Raw genomic sequence first — 25,872 nt, forward strand, 5'->3', positions numbered from 1 at the left:
TTAGGGGGTTGGGTATTTGCTGTATAGTTAATGGAGAGATAGTTGTAAACAATGTATAGATAACATAGTAAATTTAGTGTAGTATTCGTATTGGTGATTGTGACAAGTAAATTGAGACTTAACGGGAACCCACGGTGATGGATGTATTGGAATTATGAAGTGAATGTGATTGTACTCCTTACTGACTCATTCCTATGCAAACAGGAGAAAAGCAAAGTGCGTGAGCCATCAAATTCTGATACTTCTTTTCGTCTGTCTGGTGTCAAAGACACCCCAAGGCAAAAGCTGAATTTCTCAAAATTTCTCATCCGTTGAAATGTGTTCCACAATTACCATCTTTGAATGGAAACTGATGAAATTCCTGCATAATAAGCATACTTCCCGGAGAACGAGACTTAAAAAGACCAGCAATTTTTTAACATTTCAACATGTTTATCTATCGATTTATCTATAATATTTTCTTTGCATGTAGCTGATGGGCTTCTGTCTTAAAACATGACAAATTAAGTGAAAATGAGATGTTTACTTCAATTTATCATGTTGTGAACAAAAAGATCAGTGACGTACTGACATCGGCTTTAACTGCTGAAATTTTAATTAGCCAAATCCTGGTTCACCTACCCAATTAAAGAATTACATAAAATGAAGCCAAAACATTAATTTAGCCTTGATAATAAAAATAAACACATTTCAATGACGATATGTTTTGTATCCCATATCATAGCGATTATAGTTTGACCATATATATTATGTTGCTAGTCTGCATATTGTTAGAGAGACTTGTCTAAGTTCCTATTGTTTATATCAATTATTCAATCCATTTGTCTGAACCAATGAGAAAGTCATATGGGCAAAGGCAAAATTTACATCCAAGGGTGGTTCACAGCATTTTAATGCATTTTGTGGACAATCTTTATGACCTAGATAATTTCTGTGAAAAAATAATGACTTCGTGTGAGCTGTTACTTCAGAACGTTCAAACAGTTGAGCTATATATAACAACTTGGCTTTACGCCCATAGTGAGTCTTCAATAGCGCGCAGCATAGGAGCCGAAAATGTGATGCGCTGAAACCTATGATGTTTTAATCATTAAGACAATTAACGACAAAAAAAAGAAACAAAGTTCGACGGGAGCGAATTCTTTTAGCGATAAATATGACATGTTCTGTTTTGAAACCATACCAAGCATGATAATTACAGTGAAGTCCCGATATAACGAACTCTAAAGGGAACCAGAAAATAGTTCGTGATATCCCGAGTTCGTTATACCGAGAGATATCTCCAACCTCTGTGTACATTTATCTCCAAAAAACCAAGCTGAATTCAATTAATACAACTGGCTTGTCATTGAAAATGACAATCTTAATGTTCCTCTTATAATTTGGGACCAAGAGATTGGCAAAGTTGGTATCACTTTGCTCTTTGTTGGTGCCTGAATGATGTCTTCTATCTGGGTCTGAGTCTCTCAATAAAGTTTTGTCATCGCTCATTGCCAATGTCTCATATGTAAGAAGACATTCGTTAGTGTAAATATACTCATTCGCATTAATTTCTGAGGCAATCAAACGTTCATCTCGTGCTCTGAGTCTATCAGCCAGTGCTTGAATTTTATCATCGGCATGTTTTTCTGATGACAATAATGGTTTCCCAAGTAATGAAGTATAAAAAGCGGATGAAGAGTTTATGAAAAGTTCGTTATATCGAGGGTAATTATGACGAAGGGACCCAATATTTGGTTCGTAATAACGAGAGATCGTTATATCCAGGGCTCGTTTTACCGAGAGAATTTGTAAGGAGTTTGTTAGGCAGAATCTAAGGACCGGACATTTAGTTCGTTATACTGGGACCTTACCGACCTAGCACCAAGTTCACTTGAAACTTTGCTGTCGACTTATCGTGATGCTTCAAAAGTTTCCAAATTTTACCCCAATGTGCATCTATTTCTCTCAGTGGAGAAGGCCCATCGTCTTTTTACCTAATTTTCTCACTACATTGCTGTCTTCTTTAAAACGTTTATTTTTTCGAACGAAATTCCCTTTCTGATCTCTCTTTACCCTGCACTTATGCTCGAAATTACATGCACTATTTCAAATCGCTCAATTACATGCAGATCCTGATTCAGAAAAAAGAAGCAAAACACACTTTTAAACAAACTTGAAGCTTCTGTAGATAAAGAAATAGCCACCTTTGCTGTCATGAAGTCGATAACCACTTGAATTAAAAGTGCAGTCTTTTCGTTAGTCCACGTGAAATTGGTGTCCTTGTCAGCTTTCCCAGCTTTGTTTGCCATTTCTGCGACTTTTTGCTTCAAACAAAGAATTATTAAAACTATCTAGGTCTCATGTGCTTTAACAATTTTCTCGGACTTCGTCTGAACGAGAAACAGTTGATTCGGAAAGGTGAATAAAAAGTCTTTGCACAGTCGGCATTTTGGCGGCACTTTGTCTTGCGCGTTAGGTGCATGATTCAGGTCACGTGACTGTAGTTATCCGGCACTGTGCAAACGGGAGGGCAATGTGAACAAAATTTGTTCGGCATAGTGTTCGGCAAATTTGTTCGGCATAGAATAAACTTTATGCGGATAAAATTCATCCGGCACAGTGTGAGCAGGGCCTTACTGGTTATCTTATTCGTTGGCATCCTGCAGTCTTCAGCAAAGGAAACTATGCTGATCTGCACCTTGGCCTACAGGGCAAAGACTTATTCCACTAAGGTAAACTTGATTCTGAGCTGGAAAAAATGAAATACATTTTTCTAGCTAATGGATAAGAAGAAGACACTATTTCAGCAGGTTTTAGAGATAAAAAGCAAACTCTCTGAAAATGTTTGGTGAAAAAACAAGGTAGAATCACAAAGAAAATTGCAGTAAAAAATAAATATCGAAGAAGACCCTGGTCTAAATGATCAGAAATTGCACAGAACAAATAAAGAATACATTATGATATAGAAAAAGGTTTTTTTGTAGATTTGTCTATAGTCAAACAGAGCTTATATAGAACATAACAGCTGCCTGACAGCATAAGGTGTTAATGAACCTTGGATGTTGCAAGGCGTAAACGAAGCTTTCAAACAATGAAAGACTGCTCAACCTTCTTATTTTTTACATGCTCGCTTGAAGAATGCTTCTTTCGTTGTTTATTCAACTAAATTCGGGGTTAAATTCATTTCCCTTTTTACCCAACACAGTCGATGGTGAATTAGCGGGCAATCTGACCCGAATTTCTTAAAAAATCAATAAGAAAGCAAGGAGCCAATCAAACAGGTTGTTCTTCTGCTCGCGTGACTTTCGATCTGCATCTACAGTCCCGGACAATGTTAGCTGAGACGTCTCCCAGCAATTTTATGCTTGGATACATCAAGAAACAATCATCAGTTGAACGAAGTAGTCATAGAATAATTATAACTTGACAATATTTCAAAGATATCTTATCCCAACTATACAGAATAATACAAAATGATATTACGCTTTTAAGAAAGTGATCGCTTTAGCTTTCGAATGCTTTTGTTTCTTCGTAATATCTGGAGACAAAGAGGGGTCTTTCCTAACAGTAGGGTTCGTTAGCTTAGTTTTGTTAGCCCATGTCGGTAGTTCTATGGCAAGAAGCCCCTGCCCTTTGACACGTGGTCCGGTGAAGGCTAAACTCTGTCTTGAATGTATCACACTCTCAACCAAATCATTGACCTACAGGTAAAAAAGTTTGAATTAATTTAAAAACTCAAAGCCAAATTATGATCACCATTTAAATGTATATCTTAAGAAGAATAATCGTTTCCTCGCGCAAAAGAACTCGCACCAGCTGGCGTCCATTGGAGCTGCTATATTTGCTCAAGTAAGTGAAATGGTAGCATCTGCCTTCCTGTAAAATTTCAATGCTTCAAATTCAAAATATTGTGAAATTTTGATCGAGCTGTAGGTTAGAAGAAACGTCAAAAATGAGTCAATCCATTAGAGCGTCTTGATTGCAACAGGCAAGGATAAAAATACAGTGATTTACGCTGTTAGTGGGACAAAGTAATGCCGTAGTTTATTTTTTCTTTATGGAGATATTTTCACGACAGATCTATCATAGGAAACCACTTGCTCGAGGTAACCGCTTTATACTAGATTCTTACACTGCATTTTCAATAGGAAATGGCGGAGACCCGACAAAGGTTTTCGCTGAGACAGGTATCATATTTCCTCGAATAAATAATTTCTGAACCTTTTTAGGGGTGCCTTTTCGAGTGTGGTTTAGGGGAGGGGGGGGGATTTATTTGACAAATTTAAAAAATAAACTGAATAATCAACAAGGAATTCTGCACAAGAAACTGTTATTCAAAAATAGGTCTGCCAACACTTGACTGAAAAAAGTTCACTTTTACTGAATTAATTCATTTTTGGCTTGAAAGTACGTAATTCACATTTTTTTCGACTAAGGCTAACATCTTATAGCCAGGTTTTCATGATTTCGACAAGTCTAACAGCCACGATAAACATAATCCCTTCCAAAGGTCCATGAAACGACCTGTCGTTCGTGTGCTGTTTTTAAAAAATTCCCTCCCGGTCCTTTTCCCTCGGCCCCCGCGCTCCCCGCAGACCGAACTTTTTAGTACTAAATATAGCAACATAGTTTGAAGGGGAAATGTGGCGCTATGAAAAATGTGTGGAAACTTATTGCAGTGTACCAAAAATTCTAGTAAGAAATAACAAGTCGCGAAAGATGCTACACAAACATAAAAATAAAAATTTCATTAAAAGTAAAAAGCAGCTGTATCGAAAATTTCTTATCATACCTTTTTCTTCCCTTTAATAACATTTGAAGTTATTTCATTTTCGCTCATGCAGGATTTTATCAATTCATTAGAATCATTGACTGAAAGTTTTCTTATGCCAGGCAAAACACTTTTTGGTGAAAAAGTTCGGGATGGACTTTGATTGAACTCAACTGTATGAAAAAGATAACATTTTTCATCACACTGCTAAATGGAAAGTATTAAAAGAAAGGGCTTCCTTAAGAACGCAGACTTTTCATAAACAGCGCATACACCTACTGTACAGTAAGTCTTTAATAAATGCATTGTTTCAGATTCAATTCTATTAGACAATAGTCGATTCTGGAGTAAAAACCAAGACACAACGGAATATAGCTTCCTGAGCAAAATAAAAGTGTTACAAAATGTCTAACAAATATCAGAAAGTTTAATTGATCAATTGCATGTGATACCTCACAAGCGAAAACAAGTCTGATTATGTACTCTGGAAAAAGACTAAGTAAAACGATTGATCTAAAACAGAATTTTACGTGTTGTTTTAACTGCACATGTTTATCTTAAAACTGCATTATCCGAAAACAAACAAACTTGTAACTTCTGAAGACGAAAGCTAATAAACCAAAAACTATGCAAGATCAAATGATAAAAAATGTATCTGCCCTTGTTATGCGACGTTATCACAGTAAGACCTGGAATAAATGGCTTGGCTTAAAAGAGCCAGGTTGAGCCCGTTTTAAATCAAATGATAGGTTACCTACAAATGAAGAGTGCTCGTCTCCAAACTCATAATGTTTTGTACATGTTGTTTTCCCGAGGAATATACTTTGAAAAGACAGGGTCAAAGTGAGTTCAAGTGTGATAAAAAGGAAATCGGGAGCTTTCGATCAAAGAAGGATAATCAATTTAAAACAGCGGACTTTAACACACCACTAGCTGTTTACAAGCACAGTCAAGCTAACCAACAGAGTTGCTCTCGCTGTCAGAGTCTGCGCGCAGGCTACAAAAATTGAATTTAACGGATCTCTCCTTACAATAAATTTGTTCTTCCTTCAAACTATTTTCATCTCTACAAAAATCTCTACAATGATACTGATCTATGCATATGCAAATGTCTGACACGAACTCCACCAAAACTGCTGCACCACTTGGGCTGAGCCTCAATAGCTCGGTTCCCCAAGGCCGAGTGGAAGGATAGCGGGTTTGATTTGTTTATTTCTTTTTGACCAGTTGCAGCCACTAATATTTTACCTAGTTAAAGAGTTCATGAGAGAAAACGAAATCTTATTGCCTAAACAAGTCGGGAGAGGAGAGGTTCAATGTAGACACATTTCAAAATACCTGAATGAAAAAGCGATCTGCTTACCTAATGATCTTAACGTTTTCGTCACTATATGTTTTGGCGCACTCTTGATTCTAAAGCTAATGTTGATCAATAGCCGAATTGCAGTTTATTTGAGCATTCTGTTTTTTACAGAAACGTCGTGACTGTTTTTTTCAAAACCCTTGACCTTAGTACTATAGACTAACGAGGCTTCACAGTGGAAAAACAATTGCTTATGGCCGTTTTAATTTTACTTTCAAATTAAGTTGAAAGGTTGCCAATCCGGATAATATTGAGATATAGAGGACACTTTTCAGGACAAACTTTTTTTCTGCGGAAAAGCTAGTGACTATTTGCTTAAAATAGGTTGAAATAACATTTTCAAGGTAGCCATTACCCAAAAAAATTATTCTTGATTTGGTCAAACTTTGGGTCCAATTTAGTAATGCATCTTAATCCTGATAGATGTAGAAAGGTTGAAGAATGTAAACTTGCATATAAATTCTAACAAATAACCATATTCAAAAAAATGTGATTAAAATTATGATGATCGAAAAAAAACTTTGAACTTTCAAAACATAGCGGAGAAGCTGTTTCCAACCACTCACCTGATTGGTCAAGATTTAACAATAGAGAATACTTTATTATGAAACTTAATTAAAATAATCACCTGAACTGTCCTCAATTATATCAGATATTACTGATGTTAGTGCGATTCCAACCATCTCTCCAAGCCTTGTATTCAAAGCCTCTGTGGTAGTGTTTCCAGGAAACAACCTGGTGAACAGTGAAATTACTTCCTTGTTGTTAATGTCGATATGCAAGGCCGATAGGACATCAATTTGTGCATTCTCATGCGTCTGAAAAAGCAAATTAAAACCTATAGCTGACTGGTATAAAGGCAATGGAAAAATATACGGCTTCAACATTCTGTGATGCTGTGATAAAATGCATGCACTGAAGGGATAAATATGCAAAAATGAAAGATTGATGTTAGGAATTGTCATAATATCATATCAAAACATGCAACAAAATCAATACCTAGATCTTTATTGACGCCACCTCGACGATACGGTTAAAATACCTACCTGAAGAGTGATTATTCTAGGTCGATAATTTTTAAGTTTATGAAAATACGAGAAGGAACGTACCACTTGTTTGGCAGCAGTTACAATTCACTGCAGAATGTTAGTAACGGCTGACATACGTATGAAAATGTATTGAGCTATTCATAGGAGTTACACCGCACTAAAAATGCATTTAAAATAGATAGAGTCAGCTATGGCGCGAACAGCAAATGCGCATGAAATAGCATCAGCGGCTTACATGTGTGACCTACAAGTTATATGCGACCTACAGCGTACATGTGACCTACACCTTACATGTGTCCTACCGCTTTCATGTTACCTACCGCTTACATGTGACCTACAGCTTACATATGACCTATAGTTTAATGTGACCTACAGCTTGCTGACATGTGACTTACAGCTTACATGTGACTTACAGCTTACGTGTGACCTACAGCTCACATGTGACCTACAGCTTACACGTGACCTATAGTTTATTGTGACCTACAGCTTGCTGACATGTGACCTACAGCTCACGTCTGGCCTTTAGCGTAACAACTTCTCAGGTCCAAATGAAGGATAATTAGCGAGTTATAAAAACTGTTGACATTAATTTTTTTAAATATCTAATAGGTTTAAATAACAATTCCTGAATTGAATGATTGATAGAAAGAATCTGATATACCTTGACCTACATTCTTTTAATACAGCTGGCCGTTCATATATCTGCACGCTACAGAAATATATCATAGTTTGACACTCGACTCGCTAGAGTAACTCATAATTAAACACTTCGGTGCGTTAAGACACTTGCATCAATTTCTACTAACATCAAACCGACTATAAGCATAGGCAGAAGATTCTGATTTACAGATTACCACTGAGAGCGCTACGAACCTCGAGCATGTATCTCGTCCTCGCTCTGGACACGTAGTATGAAGATATACTCGGGTTATAGCTGATTGCGACGGAAAAGAATTCCTCTGCTTGCTGATAACGCCTTTCATGGTATTCGAGTATCCCCAAATCGTTATAGACAGCAGCTAACCGGGATTTAATAGTCGAATTGGATGGGTCAATCTCCAGGGCTTCCAAATAGTCGGACAAAGCAAAGTGTAGTTCCTTTGTTTTATAAAAGCAATCTAATAAAAGAGAAAGCTAAGTAAAACTATAGCAGGAAAAATGTTTCATTTGAAGAAGGAACAATAACTAGTAGACCATCGCCAAAAGTTAAAAGTTATTACTTGACAATAATAAAGTTATTATGGAATATATTTTCAACTAGATGGATAGAAGAACATTAAACGAATTCTGACGTTATTGCCGTTCACACAATCATATTTAGAAACGAATTGGTTCACATTTACTTTGTTATCGCAGACGACGAGAAAATATGGTAGTTGCAAACTGCCTTCTCGTGTTTTATTTCTTCCTCATCCATGTTAATCAATCATTCAGAAAAACTTAAGGTCGCTGATAACAAAATTTTTTAGCTAATTGAATCTAAAAGCGCCAATATTCTACACAGATTTCGTCGCTTGCTATTCGGCACTCAAAGCTTGTAATGAGATTCTGGCTCATTCATTCTGGTCTTGGCGGATTCACAAAGTGACCTTACATGATGAAATAAGCTTAAAAACACCCTTGCAGTAAAGCCAATATGTAGATAGATTTATGTATAAAATTTTAGCATTAACAGTGAAAATTTATTGCTGCAATTATGATATTTATTTTCTTATTTAGTATTGTAAGCAAAAAGGGTTTGGTGTAAAAATAGATTTAAAATGAAAAAAAACAAATTTTTGTAAAAAATCACATGAAAAATGCTTTTTTCCAATGAACAATCCCTCCCATTCTTACTGTTCTCAAACAATAATATTCCTGCTATTATTTTATTCTTTCCACTATATTGGCATCCCACTGATCTACGCACAGCTAAACACATTCTCTTTAAATGCCACTCTATTAAACAATAAATGGATTCAATCTGGCTTTAATTAGAAAAAAGTATTCGTTCCTTTAAAAAATGTTAGAATAATATATGAAACAAACACATGTTCTACTTTATCACATTTCCTATACAGCAGGGATAGCATTATTTATAAGGTTTTGGTATTTCTATGCTCGATACCTCTGTTCTACGGGGATTGACAGTCTTTCTATGGAGAGCATTTCAACATTGTTTGAAAGGGGAAACAGCTAACATAAATGGCAAAAATGCTGTTGATGTTCCCCAAGTTTGTTGGCAGGCCTTCTATTGGTGATTCACATATACAAAACGAGCATTCTTCAGAATTAATCTTTGGCATGCTGCAAATAAAACGGACTCCATATCTGAATCATCTTTTCTGGGAACACCTGTTATTGACGAAATTTAAATTCAGAACATGGGTTTATGCTGTGTGATTTTAGAGAGGCCTGGATAACCTAGGATTATGCTTAATTGCCTAAAAGGATATAGTGCGGTTGCCAAGGATTACTTTCGTCATGGATATCATCAATGGATAGAGTGGGCATTTTTGCGGAACAGTAGCATAATTTTCGAAATGCCTAGTTAAATGGCCTGCTCCTTTACAAACAAGGATTCTAGCACACTCCAAGGCAGGTAAAAATCCAGATTGAGCAGTTGTATACCCTAAAAATTTAAGTCTTGGCAAAAAAGTGTCTTCATTTTATCTTGCTTGCCTAAATATGAAGTTTTGATTTTGTTAAAGAAAAATTTAAAAGCACCTAAAAAAGAGCCATTCAACAATTTTCTAGTAGCCGTGTCTATTTAGAAGCGCTTTTGTGATGTCCAATGTAACGCAAAGTTCACGGCAATTTTAAATCTTACCTACATCCCTCCTATTTCGGCACTAGAAGTGAGCTAGGAAGACCAAAGAGAAAAGACGCTCTTCATGTCATCTACTTTTGGAAGTCAACAGTCAGCTATTGGTTAAGGCAAAGCAAAAAATTAATTCGCCTTTTGTTCACTACGAACAGAGCTAACAGAGAATCAATTTTTTAGAAATCTTGGCCTCGTCACATTATTCCACCACCTGCAAGTTCCCTTCAGTACATTTTTCTTTTCTTGGTTTTAGCCCATGGCATGTTAAAAAAACTTGCCGTTGCATTTCGTTTCTAAATCTCGTTCGACTGTTTAGTTTTGATGATAATACGCACGAGCGCAAAGGTTCTATGCTGCTTTTACTATGAGAACTTTTGAAGCGCTTTGAAACTTAAAACAGTAGGAGTTGGGCCTGGTGTCTGGCGAAAGCCCCTGTTTTCACAAGGATAAGAGTGAATGGAAGCTAAAAGGGCCTGATCTATTGTAAGATAGTTTCTGTAACTACTAGGGGTCTTGCCCCTTTCTGGTATATCCCTGGACAAAAATAAACCAAGTTACACTCTCCTACCTGCTTTGTCTTTGAAGATTTCTTTGTGAAATATAAGCGAGAGTTTCCTTTTGTTTTAGCAGTAAACGATCAAATAGCAAGATTTTGGTTTCAGTTTCTTCATAAACTTTGATTGCTGCATTTTTCACGAAAGTAACCAAGGGAAAAAGTACAAGAATGTATTTTAGGCATTCTATTTTGAATGTCACTCACCACCACGGTTCATGTAAAGTCGCTTTTCTGACTTTTCACACTTGATCGCTTTGTTGAGCAAGACTATTGCCTCCTCGTAAAAGCCTTTGCTGAAAAAAAAATGACAGGTCTTACTGCGAAAGTAATCGATCACGAATTTACAATAATTATAACTCCTTATCAATAATCATTACTAATGCAAACGTGAGAGAGAATGAATAAAAAATATCCGAATTGAATAAGAATAAGGAACGAAAAAATTAAGAACGAGAAAGAAATCAAGCAAAATGGAATTAAATGCCACACAATCCATTATTATCTCTTTTAAATTATAACCAGACCACTTACGTGAAGCAATCAACTGCAAAATCATTGTATGTCAGCAAAAGTTGCTTTTGTGCCTCTCTGTAGACAGGGTGGCCTTCGTCATGTTTCGTTTTGTCCATCGCCATTAGCAGATCATCTACAGCAGCAACAAACTCGTGATTTCGCCGAAGTAGAGCTGACCTGAAGAAGTTATAAATCTGAAGTGAAGATAACATAATGGTAGCAACAGACAATTAAATGTAATTTTAACCCGTTTACATGAAAACTATATACAAACTCTTCAAACACGAAAGGTATTACATTCAGAAGAGCTGCTTCGAAGGTCATTGCCAACAATCAAAGATAAGTTGATGCATCAAGTTGTAAAAGTTCACGAATACAACAATCAGGGTAATTATTTGATTAGCCAAGCAATTAATCTACAGTTTAGTGATTTAGTGCTGAAATTCACTCTTAAAAACGAAAAATAGTCAGGAAAAAAGCAATATGACGACGAGAATCCAACGTTTTTATTAAGAAACAAAAACTTATAATTCTTCTTTCTCGTAATTTCTCGTAAATTATAATTCTTTTTTATTTTATTTTGTAACATCATTTATGTATCAAAAAAGTATCATTTTGTAGTTATGTTTTAGATCCATGTTAAAAGCCAGGGGGTAGTCAAGATATTTGCTTCTCTTGGTACTGTCTTCGCAGTCTTGTATAGTAATTTCGTTAGTTAGTTATTCGTCATTGTAAACTTTTATATGGGATAAAAAAAGAATCCAATTTAATGAAATAGAATTTTAAAATGAATTGAATTTAATAAGTATTAATATTTCGCCCCGGAAAACAGGGCTTCAGTAATTCACTCTTGAATTTAATTCACAATCTAATCAGTCTGTCTCCATTTGTTTTCAAAAGAAAAAAGTAAGGCAACAAATTTTCGAACCTAAGTACATCAGCAAAAGCAAAATCAATGTGCAGAAAAGGTCTATATTCGACGAAGTCAGCTGTGCTAGCACAATTGGACGACTTTAGTTCCAATTTCAAATTTTTTAACCAACAAACCAACTAACTAGCCAAATAGCCAACTAAATTATTAAAAAGCTAAACAACTAAAAAAACAACTAACCAAAAATTTACTAAGTAAAACATGTAGGTACAATAAAAAAAACTGTAAGAATTCAAAACTACAACTCTGAAAAGCTCAAACATTGCTGTCCTTCAGAGAGTTGTGTTTTGAGAGTCTAGCTCTCCAGAAAACCCGGTTATCTCGAACAAAAAGTGACAACAATTTTCAACTATTAATCATCATAGCAATAATAATTCATTCTTTAAAATTGAAATTAAATTAGGTTGCAAGGGACTTGCACTCCTTTGCAATCTCAAAAGTTTACACGATTGCCATTTACCACAGCCACACATGAGTTAAATTCATATGCCCTGACAAAGAAGAAGATTGTCTTTGCAAATCTGTCTGTCTTTCCTTTTGGTGAATGATAACACCGATAGTCTCGTTTTCCTGTACACATACTGGGTATTGGTCGGCTATGTTATTTGGTTCCATCACGACCTTCAATTCCTTTCCAATCTGGGGCTGCCACATAGAATGACAAACGCGGTGCCCTTGAATGAAAGAATTCACTTCGAATTCATAATGGGAATCTTTTCTGTTACTGCTACTTGACACCAGCAATAGAAACAAAACCATTGTCGTTTGCTATTTTGCCATGAAGAAGCACTCAAAATACAAAATACATAACGGTAGAATTGTGTCTCTCTCGTGACACTGGGATGTGACGGGGACCCTTGCGATATTCCTGTCATTCTTCTTCTAATTTATAGATAAGATACCTATACAGTCTGCTCTCGATAAGTGGAACCCCGGATAAGTGGAACTTTCTTTTAGTGGAACCAATTTCTCCGGTTCCTTGTATTTGCATTAACAAACATCTCTTATTTCATTCGGATAAGTGCAACCCTCGATAAGTGGAACTTTTGAAAAGTGGGGTCCCATGAGCAATAGCTATTCACAAAAGTGGAACTTTTCCAAAAAAAATCATCTTAAGTACATTCGAATCATTTGAATCAATACATTCTTTATTTGAATATTCTTGCGAACATTCGATTGCCATCAAGTAGTGAAAACAAAAAAATATATATCAGCAGCCATATTTAAAAAATGGCAGCTGTGCAGTCTTCGGAACGAGGGCTTGCCTGTTTAACTATAGTCAGCAAGACAAGGCATTAAAAGAAATTGATACAGGCTGTATATTGCTGTATGGGAAGCTGTATAGCTACAGCAAAGAAATATGGTGTTGCTAAAAACACAGTTTCACACTGGGTAAAAAAGAAAGCTGAAATATTTGAAGCAGTTGAAGGAAACAATGCTTCTAAAAAAAGAGAAAGAATGAAGACTGCGATATACAAGGAACTGGACTCTGCCATTTAAAAATGGCTGAAAACAGCAAGATACAGCAATATTCCTATCAGCTGTAGTATATTTAAAGAAAAAGCTCTAGAGTTTGCAAAATCATTAGAACTCGAAGACTTTTATGCTTCTGATGGATGAGTGAGTCGATGAAAGAAACAATTCAATCCTTGCAATGGTACGTGAAGTAGAGGAGCCAATCGAAGTAGAGGATGATGAAGAAAATGGTGATGATACAATTGGAGATCAATGTTTGGAAAAGCCTACATCAACACAATTAAGAATTGAAAATGATCAGCTGCCTTGCATGGACTGGGCGCGTCATTAGTTGGGCATTACTGAGTGGATTGCAAGCTTAAAGTTTTACTTGGACTAAGAATTGATCAGTCTATGTCATGAACTGTGAGGTTATAGTTACGGATGCTAATGAAATAATGCATTTTATCAAATATTTATAAGACAATGAAGGAAAAAGCACAAATGGGAGGTGCATGCAGTATCCTTTCTCATCGACTATTAATGTAGTTCAAAATTGTATTTTTCTTAATTGCGATTTCATTTGCTAAGGCAAGGCGAAACAAGAAAACATTTTCCATCTCTATAGAGGTAACGTGGCGCAAACATCTGAAGCTTTGTAGATTCTTGATTGAAATATATACGACTACTCAAACTGCGCTTAGCAAAAAAAACGCAAAATAGCTCAATACATCGAAATGAACAGAATATGCCTAATCTTGTGTCAAAAAGAGAATTTAAGAAGAAAATGAAGACTAGGGACTTTCCTATCTGCTATCATTTTTGTCTAACAACGATTTCATCAGTTTTTGCATTTTTAATTGTATCAAATAATTAAAGTTCACTTCTTTATATGTACCTCTTGTTTAGTTGCGATGAATGGATTTTATTTATAAACGCAGGTTCAACAGAGGCAAGACAAACTTAACCGAACATAACGATAAATCTCACTCAAAAGTTACTACATGACTTCGACTTCGATTCGGCTAGAACGTTGTAAAATAATAATATATCAAACTGAATACTGGAATTCACATTACATAAGTCTGTTCAAACACAGGGGTACCAAATTAACTTAGATTAAAGGTCACGGCCCTACATATACACATTTCTGACCTCTTATCGTTATCTGAATCATCTATAGGCAGAGACAGGGTAATGATATTATAAGCAAATGCACAACAATTACTTTTGAGCTTTTGAGAAAAGGTGAGTACTTAAATTAAAAATGTACGTTGCGTCTGGTACTTGATTCCAAAGACGATAAAATAGTGAGCTAAAATGAGTACCCGATTGAAATGAATAAAGCCCTGGCAAAACGACTAAACATTTCACTAAACAATTCACTCAATTTTTGTTTAGTGAAGTTGAGCGAAGTTTAACGAGGGTGGCAAAACGTCACTAAACATTTCCCTAAACTTCACTCAACCTTTTTTGAACTGCGAGCTGTCTATGACGCTGTTGGGTTGTAGGGGATCTTGCATAGAAATTTGTTTTTGGTTTATTTTGTTAAATATACAAGCAGTGGATAAAAAAAAGAATTGGATGAAGCGACGGGGAAAGAAAAGACTTTTAGCACATTGACAACAAAGTTCATTGTTGAAGAAGATACAGTGGCGTACAACGAGATATTCAGATGTCTAATAAAGGCTTATTGGGTCACGTAGAGACAGGAAAACCAACAAAAACCGACGATAACCTTTGGATCTCCACAGCTAGAGCGTCTGCGCGATCACAACAAATGTTTAATTGGTGGCAAAACGACTAAACATTTGCTAAACAGCACTAAACAACGCTAAACATTTTTGACCATGATCAAACTTTGCTCAACAACACTCAACACGACTAAACAACACTAAACAGGGTGGCAAACGACAAAACTTTTCACTAAACTTTTTACTAAATAAAAGTTGAGTGAAATGTTTAGTCGTTTTGCAAGGGCTTTAGAATTGTTTTTGAAGGTTTCGAAATATGAACTGTAGTCAAACGTTTGCTGCCTTTAATTAGTTTGTTTAGAGAATCTCTGTAATATTCATAACGCTGGTACCAAAATTGGTCTTTTGACTTTAAGAACATTTTAAAAAGTTTGTTTTTAATGGAAATAGATTTTAAAATTCCATTTGTTATCCAGGGCTTTACGAGCTGTTCCCTCTTTTCATAGATGAAAGTTGTAAGGGAGCTTGTCCTGGATAGCCTTTAAAATGCAATTCTGAAAAAAATCATCCTAAACGGCTAAACAAAAGTTGAGTGAAATGTTTAGTCGTTTTGCCAGGGCTTAAGCTTAGATATTTTAAACTAATTCATTTCATTCGGTACTCAAGTTATTCGCTCGCTATATTAAAGTCAGCATTTGTCAGTATAAATTGTAGAATGTAGGTTGATATCTACAAGAATCACCTATAGGATTTCACATATGAGCATGCAAAGTAACAGAGTTTGATCAGCGGCAAATTAAAAATTTATGAATCGGTGAAATTATGGCCAAAGCCGAAAAACATATGATGTTATAGTTTACCGAACAATGAAAAGACGAGGATGAAATGAAGATAAATCAGCATTTCTAAGATGAATGAAGGGAAGAAGATTGGACTCAAAGTTGATAAACCAATCTAAACTCGAATGGGATCGTCCTAACGTAAAAAATATATAATCTGCTATCTACGCCTATCTATTGTGTTGCCGTCCATTTGAAAATAAATTTGTGATATGATGCAGAAATATTTTTCAAAAATTTTCAAACCTTCGTAAAACGACGTGCCTCTTTTCAGCATTAGATTAGTATTATTGCATTTTTTGACAAATATTCCTGACCACGACAAATAAAATTTTTTGCGGTCAGCAAAGATTCTTCGTAATAAGGAATATCTATACGCAAGCTCGTGTGAAACACAACTTCATAGGGTCGGTCTTACCGGCAATAGAGTTCAAGCTCATATCCCCAAGAAAAAATTGTTTCTTTGGACATGAAAAATGGAATGAATGCATCTGATCACTGAGAACTATTAAGCTTTCATACTGCGGAGTGCTCTGCGTTGTAGCACTAGGGGAATTACTTGCCTGTAGACGTGATACTGAGCAAACGATGGATCCACATCGATCGCAGAGGAAATTTTGACGATCGAATCATCAGTTTTTCCCATCAAATCGAGACGCATCGCCTACACAAAATAAAGCTCCTTTTATTATGAGCATTTCTTGACAACACAACAAGGCAAATATTAATTCATTTGAATTTTTTACTTAAAGTGCTTCTTAGGTAAAAAATTAACTTGGGTTTACAAGATACATTTTTCCAATCTGAAATCGCTGCAAAATACGGGGCCTGGTTCTACTTACTAAATTAGCTCGCTATTGAATAGTTTGGAAGAAATATCGTTAATGAAATAGTTTCTTTGCCACATCGAAAAATACATCCTTGATTCAAAATTACAGGTTCTTCGACATTTAACAGCCAACGTGAAGTCATTCTTGGACTAGCAAGAGTTAGGTGGAAACCTGGATGGCAACAAAATGTCAATCAAAAGTTTCAGCAAATCAAACGGCGAATGGCAAAATTTACAGTGTTTTGAGAATTGCTTGCCAATAGACAGTTGTGACAATGTAAAATGGCTTTTTTTAACTGTACCAGAGTCCAACAATATAATTCGTGAAAAATAGAATTGACGGGGATAACAATTTGTAAGATAATTTTATTGTTGATCAGTAACAAATCACAGCAACTCTAACCTGTGATTTGTACCCTTTTGATCTTGCCTCGATACCATCAAGCATCTCTTTGGCTTCTTTATGGCCTGGGTCCAACCTGAGAGCGTCCACTACATCAAAATAGTACAAAGAATCCTGAAAAACAAAGCATGAAATAAAGAAATGTTAAATAAGGATTTAGCTTATGTTAAGCTGACAGAAACAGACAGCATTTTTTAATCCTACGACGTTTTTGTGACATTGAAATCCTATGGCATGGAATTCTCTCGAATCATATTAAATTTTGGTCCTTTTATCTCAAAACTTCGATCGCTTATTGCAATTACTCTACCAAAAATGTTTACTTCGTAATTTAAATTTCGATCGAAGGATATTAGTTACAAGTATATGTTCCTGTTCCACATGTCAGCTACTGTTGAACTGCAACCCGGGGGAAGGGCGCTTCCATTAAGGCCTGGCAGGGGGTTCAGTCGATTTAAGGGTCTTACCAAATGGCTACCAAATGGCCCAGTTTCGATAATAATACAACGGCTTCGTTTAGATTGCGATTTACTTTAGACAATGAACAAGATTTTATCTTTTCCGAATGAACAACAGAAGGACCAGGCGCCCACAGAGAAATGGATGCTACCAAGGACATAATTCCCGTCTTTATACTACCATTTGAGGATTATTGTCAACAAAGACTACCACTTGAGGGTAATTTTTTACATTTTAGCTTTTCCCTCTCTGACCCTGACTGGACCCCCTGTTAGGCGAAAATTGGAGTCCCCACCCGGGAACTAAAATTCTTGAGCACAAGGAAATTAGAATGTATTCGTATCGAATGCGACCAGTAAAAAATATCATTTGCAAGGGCAAGTTGTCCTTGCCAACTCATCAATCATTTTCGAGAATGCTTGAAAAAGTATGATCCTAGATTTCTGGGTAAAAAATTACTGTCTCCCAAGATGCCCGAGCAGATTTAAATGTATTGGTCTGCTCCTAATGAGACAGGACTACCAGAAAAATCGGAACAAAAGATGATGGTAAAAAATTTTTACGACCAATGTACAGTCAACCCTGTGTAATCTAAACTGTACGGGGAAAAGAATTTCGAATTATAGAGGTTTTTGTAATGGTTTGTTAGAAGATTTTCAGGGGGCCTAAAAAATTGTTCGAAATAATACAAATTCGAATCAGACAGAGACAGTGTCAACTGTACTACTCTTGTCAGATAGTGATTGAGTGACAAATTGCAGTTCAATTGCTATTCTCTCAACCAAACATTCCAACTATAAAAAGTGTTTCGACAGCGCTGTAAAGTAGTGAATCTTTATTTCTATGTCAAGCAACATTATATGATATCCGAATGGAGATAGTAGACAAAAGAAAACTTACATTTCTAAATGTGTTGTGAATTCTTGCTCTCATCAAGTAGAGATCTGCGTTGTCTTTTTCGATTTCAATTCTCTTGTTGACCAATGCCAAGCATTCTCCGTGCCTCTGTAATGCAGCGAGGCATGCAATACTATTGACAAAAAATGAAAACATCAAAACTGAAATCATTAGAACGCATTGAACGTTGCGTCGCATTGAATGCCTGAGGTCACATAGAACGTTGAGCTGTATCTTGGGCCCGTCGTGTTGTTTACACGAAAGAGTACCTGAATGCATATCTATCTACATATAATAGAAATTTGTCTTTTGATACTTCCGTAGCACAGTGCTCAATACGTTAGCACGTAGAGCGTGATATATCATAGATTGAAGAAAGTAAAACTACATGGTTTATCTCTACAAGCCTGTTTCGTCCCTGTGTAATCTAAACAGGCTTGTAGAGATAAACCATGTAGTTTTACTTTCTTCAATCTATGATATATCTACATATAATATGTACATAGATATACATTCAGGTACAGATCCATAGTTATGGTGCAATGTTGAAGCCTATTCTTTTAATTCAATGTATAGTTTATTTTCACTACAGACTAAAGTTTTGATTGATCAACGGAGCTACCATGGCCGAATAAGTAAAAATATAAATGATTTTTGCTATCGTTACATCTAAATAGAGACTTAATTTTAACTGACAGAAAGAGACTTTTGCCGAATTGGTAATGGAAAGAGTACCGACGGGGTTAGTTAAGGCTATGACTTCACTCTAGATTAATTCATATCTGGGTAATATCATCATACCATTTTAAAACGAAATGATCCCAAGTAATAACAGTAGTAGATAACCCTGAGTATGAGGGTGTTATCGCGGTTACCCAGAAGGGAACTGAAGCTCTTCCAGATCCAGCAAGGAGTTAAATTAATAAATGCATGGGCCAAGTTCTCTACACGAGCAAGTTTTCAATTGACAATTTCTTACTTGACATGTCCATGCTGGCTGGGCACAAAAACATCAGAGGGGCCCTTGTTCTTTACAATTTCTATCTTTTGTCTTAGGTGTGGGGCCCCTTTTGGCTACACTAAGTGCAAGGCCTGGGGCCACGGCCCCCTAGACCCTCCTTAAAACCACCACTGATGCTGGCATGTCCATTTTTGAACAAGTATTCTTTTCAAATAAAAAATTGCTTATTTTTGTCAAGCTTGACTAAAACTACATGAGAAAGATTGTTCAGTAAAATTTTATAAGAAAAATTGCTTGTGTATATGAGACAACTGACAAGAATATTCAGCAATGTACAACTTGATTCAATCGAGTATATTAAGCAACTAAAACTACTGTATTTGTTCAAACTACTGTATTTGATAGAAATGCAATGCATATTTCGTTCACCTTCTTGTGTGAAATCCAAGAAAATTAGGCTGAAGCTCTATTGCTTTTGAGAAACATTCCAAAGCATCTTCATAATTTTCTTCATCAAAAAATGTTTGCCCTTTTAAATAGTACATGAATGCCAGTCTGGAAAAATACCGCTCACAGTCAGGCTGCAAAATGCATGCTTGCTTGTAGTTTAGAATTGCAGATTGGAAATCAGAGATCTGGAAATATGCTTCTCCTCTTTCTGTATATAAGTCACAATTTTCAGGATCAAGAACAACTGCTTTGTTTAAATAAGACAAAGCATTAATAAAATCTTCATTTTCCAGAGCTTGTGATGCCAGTTTGTGTCTGAAATGCAGCAATTAGATAAATAATAAAATTATATGTTAATTTTTATCATTACATACACAACAGATTTGCATTTTATACAACTAGAGTCTATCTTTTAAATATTTGAAATAAATTAAACAGGTTATAAAAAAAATCAATATTAAAGAAAGTTTCTATCAATGACAAATACAATATATTATTAAATCATTAAAAACAGCTTGTGATCTGAGATGCAAGAAGACAAGCTTTGTGCCCAGGCACACTTGTATCCAAGTTAAATGGGACTTGAAAATAATATCCATCTTTATCAAACTTGAAAATAAAGGAAAGCTTTTTTCACCAGAACAAACAGCAGGAGCATTTCTGTTGCTGTGAGCTTCAAGGCAGGATGATGGAACCTTTAATGGACTAGGCAAAGTTAACAAATCTAGCAAAAACGGGTTCACTAGAAAGCTTACATAGCAGATAAACATCTATTGTTGGAAAACAATAACTAAGGATAAAATTTGTCATGATTTTCTCATATTTCAAGTGCTAGTGTGCCCGAGCCCTTAGCAGAGTCAAGGGCTGCCCTGCAATTTAAGCTTAAGGTTTAAGAAATTAAGTAACATTAGGGAAACATTTCATATTTGACAAAAGATGCTAACAGGCTTTTTAAGATTAAATATCATCATAGCTGTGATCATAACTTAGCCACTTTTGAATGCAGATAATGATTTCATTATACCAGAAATGCTACTTTTTATAAAATTGAATGACATTTTAATGATTTCTTCTTAGATCATTGGCATTTTTTGTTTTGCAACAATCTCTATCAAATGCTATCAAAACAAATTGGAGCAATGTATACTTTTTAATCCTAATCGAAACCTAATTGTGAAATCCTAGCACCCAAATTACCCCCCCCCCCCCCCCATAAACTAGCATGCATAGGAATTGTCTGTCAAAAGGAAAGGTAGAGGTTCTGTTGTTAATAGTAAATTATGCTCACTGGGATTACAATTGTTTGTCTATAACCCTTTGCACTCGATAAACAAAGGGAAAGATATAATGGGAAATAGCACTACCCAAGCCCTAGATTATCAGATATTGAAAAAAACTGAATCTTATTCTTAACAGCATGTGAATATGATCTTTTGAAAAGGGGGCCTGTATTATTAATAATAAGAACAAGGATTTTAAGTACTTTTGACACTGTAAATACTTTTAACTATTTTAATCCCTTTTTTAATTTTCTATCTATAAAAAGGTAATCAAGCTTATTCTTGTTTGTAGCTGCCGGTCCAGATCAACGTTAGTTGCCTTTAGGTAAACCTGCATTACCAAATAATTAATGTATGTATGTTTGTATGCATGTATGTATGTATATATGTATGACAAGCGAATCTTATAAAAATAGACACAGGTTCAAGTAATAATGGAGAAAACATACAATTCGTTGGCTCTTTCAAGTACTATTCGTTCGATCAAATGCGGAACTGGGGTCCGTCTCCGGTACCCCGAAGTGCTGGGCCTAGACCCTGGACTTGATGAACCAATTCTAAAAGAGTTCATGACTGTCATTCTTCTTTGCATGATGTCTTCAGTTGCAACCTTTTTTAACGAGCTTTCGCCATCACTGGTAGCACTAAAATTTGACACAATTGAGCTTGAAGAGTCTGCAGATTTCGGCGGCCTTTCTGTTCCATCAACAGACATTTTTGAAACAATCATACCCTCTACCTGACTTGGTGTACTGTTTTCAACTAGACTATCTCTCTGTTCTGTCATTTCTAAGATTTAACTTTATTCATCAAAGGCAGATAAAGATCCATGTATTCGAATAACAAGGACACTGAATTCACTGCTCTTTTTATTTCTGACTCAACTCTGTTATGAAAAGGCCTCCTTCTGAAGATACGACTGTAGTTACCATGGTTTCAAAGTATTGGCATTTTCATTTATATCAAGGGGTTAAGGCCGGGTTACACGATCACTTTTTACCATCACTTATTTCGATATTGGACCAACAAGTTGAAAAGTGATCATTTAACATACTAAAATTGTCGATTTTCGCTACAGAATTTAATGTGGTTATCAGGTGTTAACCCTCTATCATTGGAAATTTTACTTTGAACGAAAGCAGAGTGAAATCGAGTCCATCACATCACAGTTTTTCAAAGGCGCCGACAAATTCTTACGTCAGATAATGTTTTGATAAGAAGGGAACGGCCTAAAGTTTCGAGAAAAGAAGAAAAGGCGTGAAATGTGCTCAGAAACATAATTATTAGCAGAGAACGAATATGAATAATGATTTAGACTAAATCGAGTGGCAGAAAAATAAATGGAACTCAATAAAATACACTCATTTTTTATAAGAAACCATTCTCGACAGTGAGTACACCAGTTTCTTAAGGTTCGCGAAATTTTAGAACTTTAGTGCTTTAAGAATATTTCTATTTTTTTTCAAAAACAAGGGCCTCAATATTTTGCAATACTTATATAAATAATAAATTTGGTTTGCTAACCACGGTGTAGTTTCATTCTTTTTGTAAGTTTGTAGTGTATGTACACTCCCCTCACGAAATTAGCCGGACTGGTCGAAGATCGATTGCGCTATCAGACAAAAACAAAATTTGGCTGGCGAAAATAACCTTTAAACTTAGTGATAACATAGAGCAAGAATGTTTGCAGCCGCTGAGCAAAAAGCTTTTGCGCCTGCAAGCGACGCGCAAAATTTTTCCCGCCAACCGACCATGTGACACTTTGATTGCGATCCAGGCCTCGTGGGAGGTGCAATGTTATAGGGTTTTGTGTCACCACAACCACACAAAAGACACCACAAAAAACCTGAGCATGGCGGAGTGAGCTTGAAGCCTGATCGGCTCATTTTATATACAAAATTTTAAAATGTGAGTATGCCTGATATATTGTCAGTTCCACGGAGAAATAGTTCAAAATTTAAATTTATTTTATCTCAAAAACGGCACCAAACGGCATTTTTTTATTGATTCATCTTCGTGACCCAAAAAATAAGATTATGTTGGTCGGCATACCGTATTTACTCTTATTCCCGCTTCTCTTTTATTCCCGCCTCTCTAGTAATCCCGCTTGTATTTCATAGATTGTAAGAATGATCCCGCCTCCCCAGTAATCCCGCATGCGGGATTGAAACTTTCAATTGGAATTTGCTATTCTTTACACATTCTGTATCGGCTTCAAAATCAAAGACTGAAACTTATGCTTGGAGTGAATGGTTAAATCACGGGAGAGGGCAGAGAGCTGTCTTGTTTTGCAAGTTTATCAAACATCCAAGTCTTGCAGCATAAAAAGACATTTGATTCTTTGACTTCGTACTACTGTGTATAAAGCACAATTTCTGCTCTGTCTTGTCTGTGAAAAGAAATGTACCACCCCCATTTAATTTTAACCCCCATATATGGGTTTATTTTCTACTTTTCCCGTGGGTCATTTTTTAATAACCCCTTACTGTACGAAAATGTAGAAAAACGTCCACCCCCTGTTTATCCGAACCGTCCTACAATCCAAGCACAAAAGAGTACTGACTTGATATAAAACGTAGCATCAAGTAAAAGATGGCTGAACGTTCGACAGAACATCCTCAAACTAGACTTCCAGGCATTGATAAAATAATCCCGCCTCTCCAATATACCCGCCTCTCTAATAATCCCGCCTTTTTTGTTAGGTTGAAACGCTAATCCCGCAGCGGGAATATTAGAGTAGATACGGTATTCGGAAAATTGGGTCACGTTCATAATTTCCATTAGACTACGCCTCTAAGTCTAACAGTTTGTGAGTCAACGAAAAACTTCATATGACATCAGTCTCATATGTTCAATATAATGAATGTAGAAACACTAAGAATAACAATGATAACAAAGCACTCACGACCTTTAGCTTGCTTGCTTTAGTGTTGGCGACTTGTGGCGTCTTTGAACTAAACACTTCGAATGGCAACAGGACAACAGCGACGTCTTTCAAGCGACACACGCTTCGACTTTCTAACATCGGGAAACGGCGGCCACAATTCTTTTGGCAAGACGGGGACGTCCACACTGAAAAGCCGCCTACTCTAAAACAGGCAAGCTCCTTTATACCCTTTCTAAAATACAGCTAGCCAATAACAAAACAGAACATGATAACAGCCAATTAGATACTAGAACAGAACAATAGTTAAAAAGCATAAAAGTTGATAAAACGATGTTCACGCTGATACCCACGTGGACCAGCACGTGATAGAAGTTCGACCTTCGTACCGTAACATTTCACCGCAAAGATACCTGACTTTAGGATTGTCAAATTATGGGTGCGATTGACTGATAATTGAAAACCGCCATACTTTTTGGGATATGCAGTATATTCATGGAAGTTTTTCATTAAAATAGATTGGTCACGAATGTAAGTAACTGTTTTTAACGCGATTTTAAAATCGCTTCGGTATTTTTCTATAAGAGTAGGAAACCACACAAAAGCGAAATTTGGCAAGGTCAACGTGGGAAGTTTTGTTCGATATTTAAATTAACGATCGTGAAAAATTTCCACCATGCAGCATCCTGAATTTTTGTATACTGGTAGTCAAAAATTCAAATTTTTTGTATAATGTCTCCTTCAGTGGCAGGAAATTGGGTAACGCTTTAAAATTTTCTTTTTAAATTGTTCATGTTTCTCTACTTGCCTAATAACAGGCCTAGGCATAGGATACTTTAGTTTGGCAGTAAAGCATAGGCAACAAAGGGATTAATAAGGTTTTAAAGCCTTAATTTAATGATATAAATGTACCTTAAGTAGATAATTAATCTATTCGGCTCAATAAAAATAAAGCAATTGTAAGGTTAAAACTCAAGGTTTGTTTTCTCATATATTTTTATATCATTCGCATCCGGGACAGAACGACACAATTTTCGCGGGCAGGCAAATCACGTCAGCATGCGCGCGCATAAAAACATTTTTGCACTATGTTCTTAATGTTCTTAGTGATAATAATGTTTTGAGAAACCCTTCCAAAATAAACCAGAACATCAAAATGTTGCAAAATTCTGCACTTTTTATCAGTGGCGGCTCTTGCTAATGGGCATCTGGGGCAATGCCCCCTCAAGAAGATTCAAAGGAAATCTATGATATTCATATTTAATTTTGAAGATAGTGTCTTACTGTGGTTAATTATATAAGTTTGTATCTCTTCTAGAAAAAGCCCCTTGCTATCCCGTCTCGTCCTTAGCCTCGCTTCTGGCCCGCTAGTGCCTTGAGCGATGATGTCATTTTACGGGCAAAGTTTTTTTTGCCCCTAGCCGACATGCGCACAAGCTAATTTTCGACCTCGAGCATTGCGAAACGCGGCCTGTGATTGGCTTATTTGGAGGAATTCGGGGCAAGAAAAATTTTGCCCATAAAATTACATCATCGCTAAACAACAACCACATCTATATATGCTTTTTCTTCTGCGCTCCATGACGATCAACATCGAACCATGAATACAGTGAAAAATTTGCAAACTCGACCTTGATGGTCTGCCCTCCCAACTGTGAAAGTCACGAGCCGCCACTGCTTTTTATCCGTTATCATTTTTGTCAAAATGAGAAACCTTTGCGCTACAAGCCCTACACAAATCAACTGATATCAG

The 25,872-nt window shown here is 36.1% G+C and overlaps 1 protein-coding gene across 5 annotated transcripts; it reads right to left on the reverse strand.

Moving 5' to 3' along the window:
• Positions 1-272: 272 nt before the first annotated feature.
• On the reverse strand, positions 273-24,321 carry LOC135693723 (tetratricopeptide repeat protein 16). Of its 5 annotated transcripts, none has more exons than XM_089111088.1 (11): positions 24,144-24,321; positions 19,935-20,270; positions 18,548-18,677; positions 17,189-17,302; positions 16,520-16,620; positions 11,056-11,214; positions 10,729-10,817; positions 8,039-8,283; positions 6,745-6,934; positions 4,775-4,926; positions 273-3,683 (listed from the first exon to the last, which is right to left on the reverse strand). In XM_089111088.1, the coding sequence occupies exons 2-11, from the start codon at positions 20,048-20,050 to the stop codon at positions 3,462-3,464; spliced, it is 1,518 nt and encodes a 505-aa protein (XP_088967214.1). In that variant the 5' UTR covers positions 20,051-20,270; positions 24,144-24,321; the 3' UTR covers positions 273-3,461. The 5 variants fall into 5 exon arrangements, with proteins under 5 accessions (XP_088967214.1, XP_088967215.1, XP_065068345.2 ...); XM_089111089.1 differs by having other exon boundaries at positions 24,141-24,321; XM_065212273.2 differs by lacking the exon at positions 24,144-24,321 and adding an exon at positions 21,685-24,120.
• Positions 24,322-25,872: the final 1,551 nt, after the last annotated feature.

The sequence above is a fragment of the Rhopilema esculentum genome, chromosome 11 (genome assembly GCF_057945365.1).
Source record: "Rhopilema esculentum isolate cy_ngs chromosome 11, ASM5794536v1, whole genome shotgun sequence".
NCBI classification, from domain to species: domain Eukaryota; kingdom Metazoa; phylum Cnidaria; class Scyphozoa; order Rhizostomeae; family Rhizostomatidae; genus Rhopilema; species Rhopilema esculentum.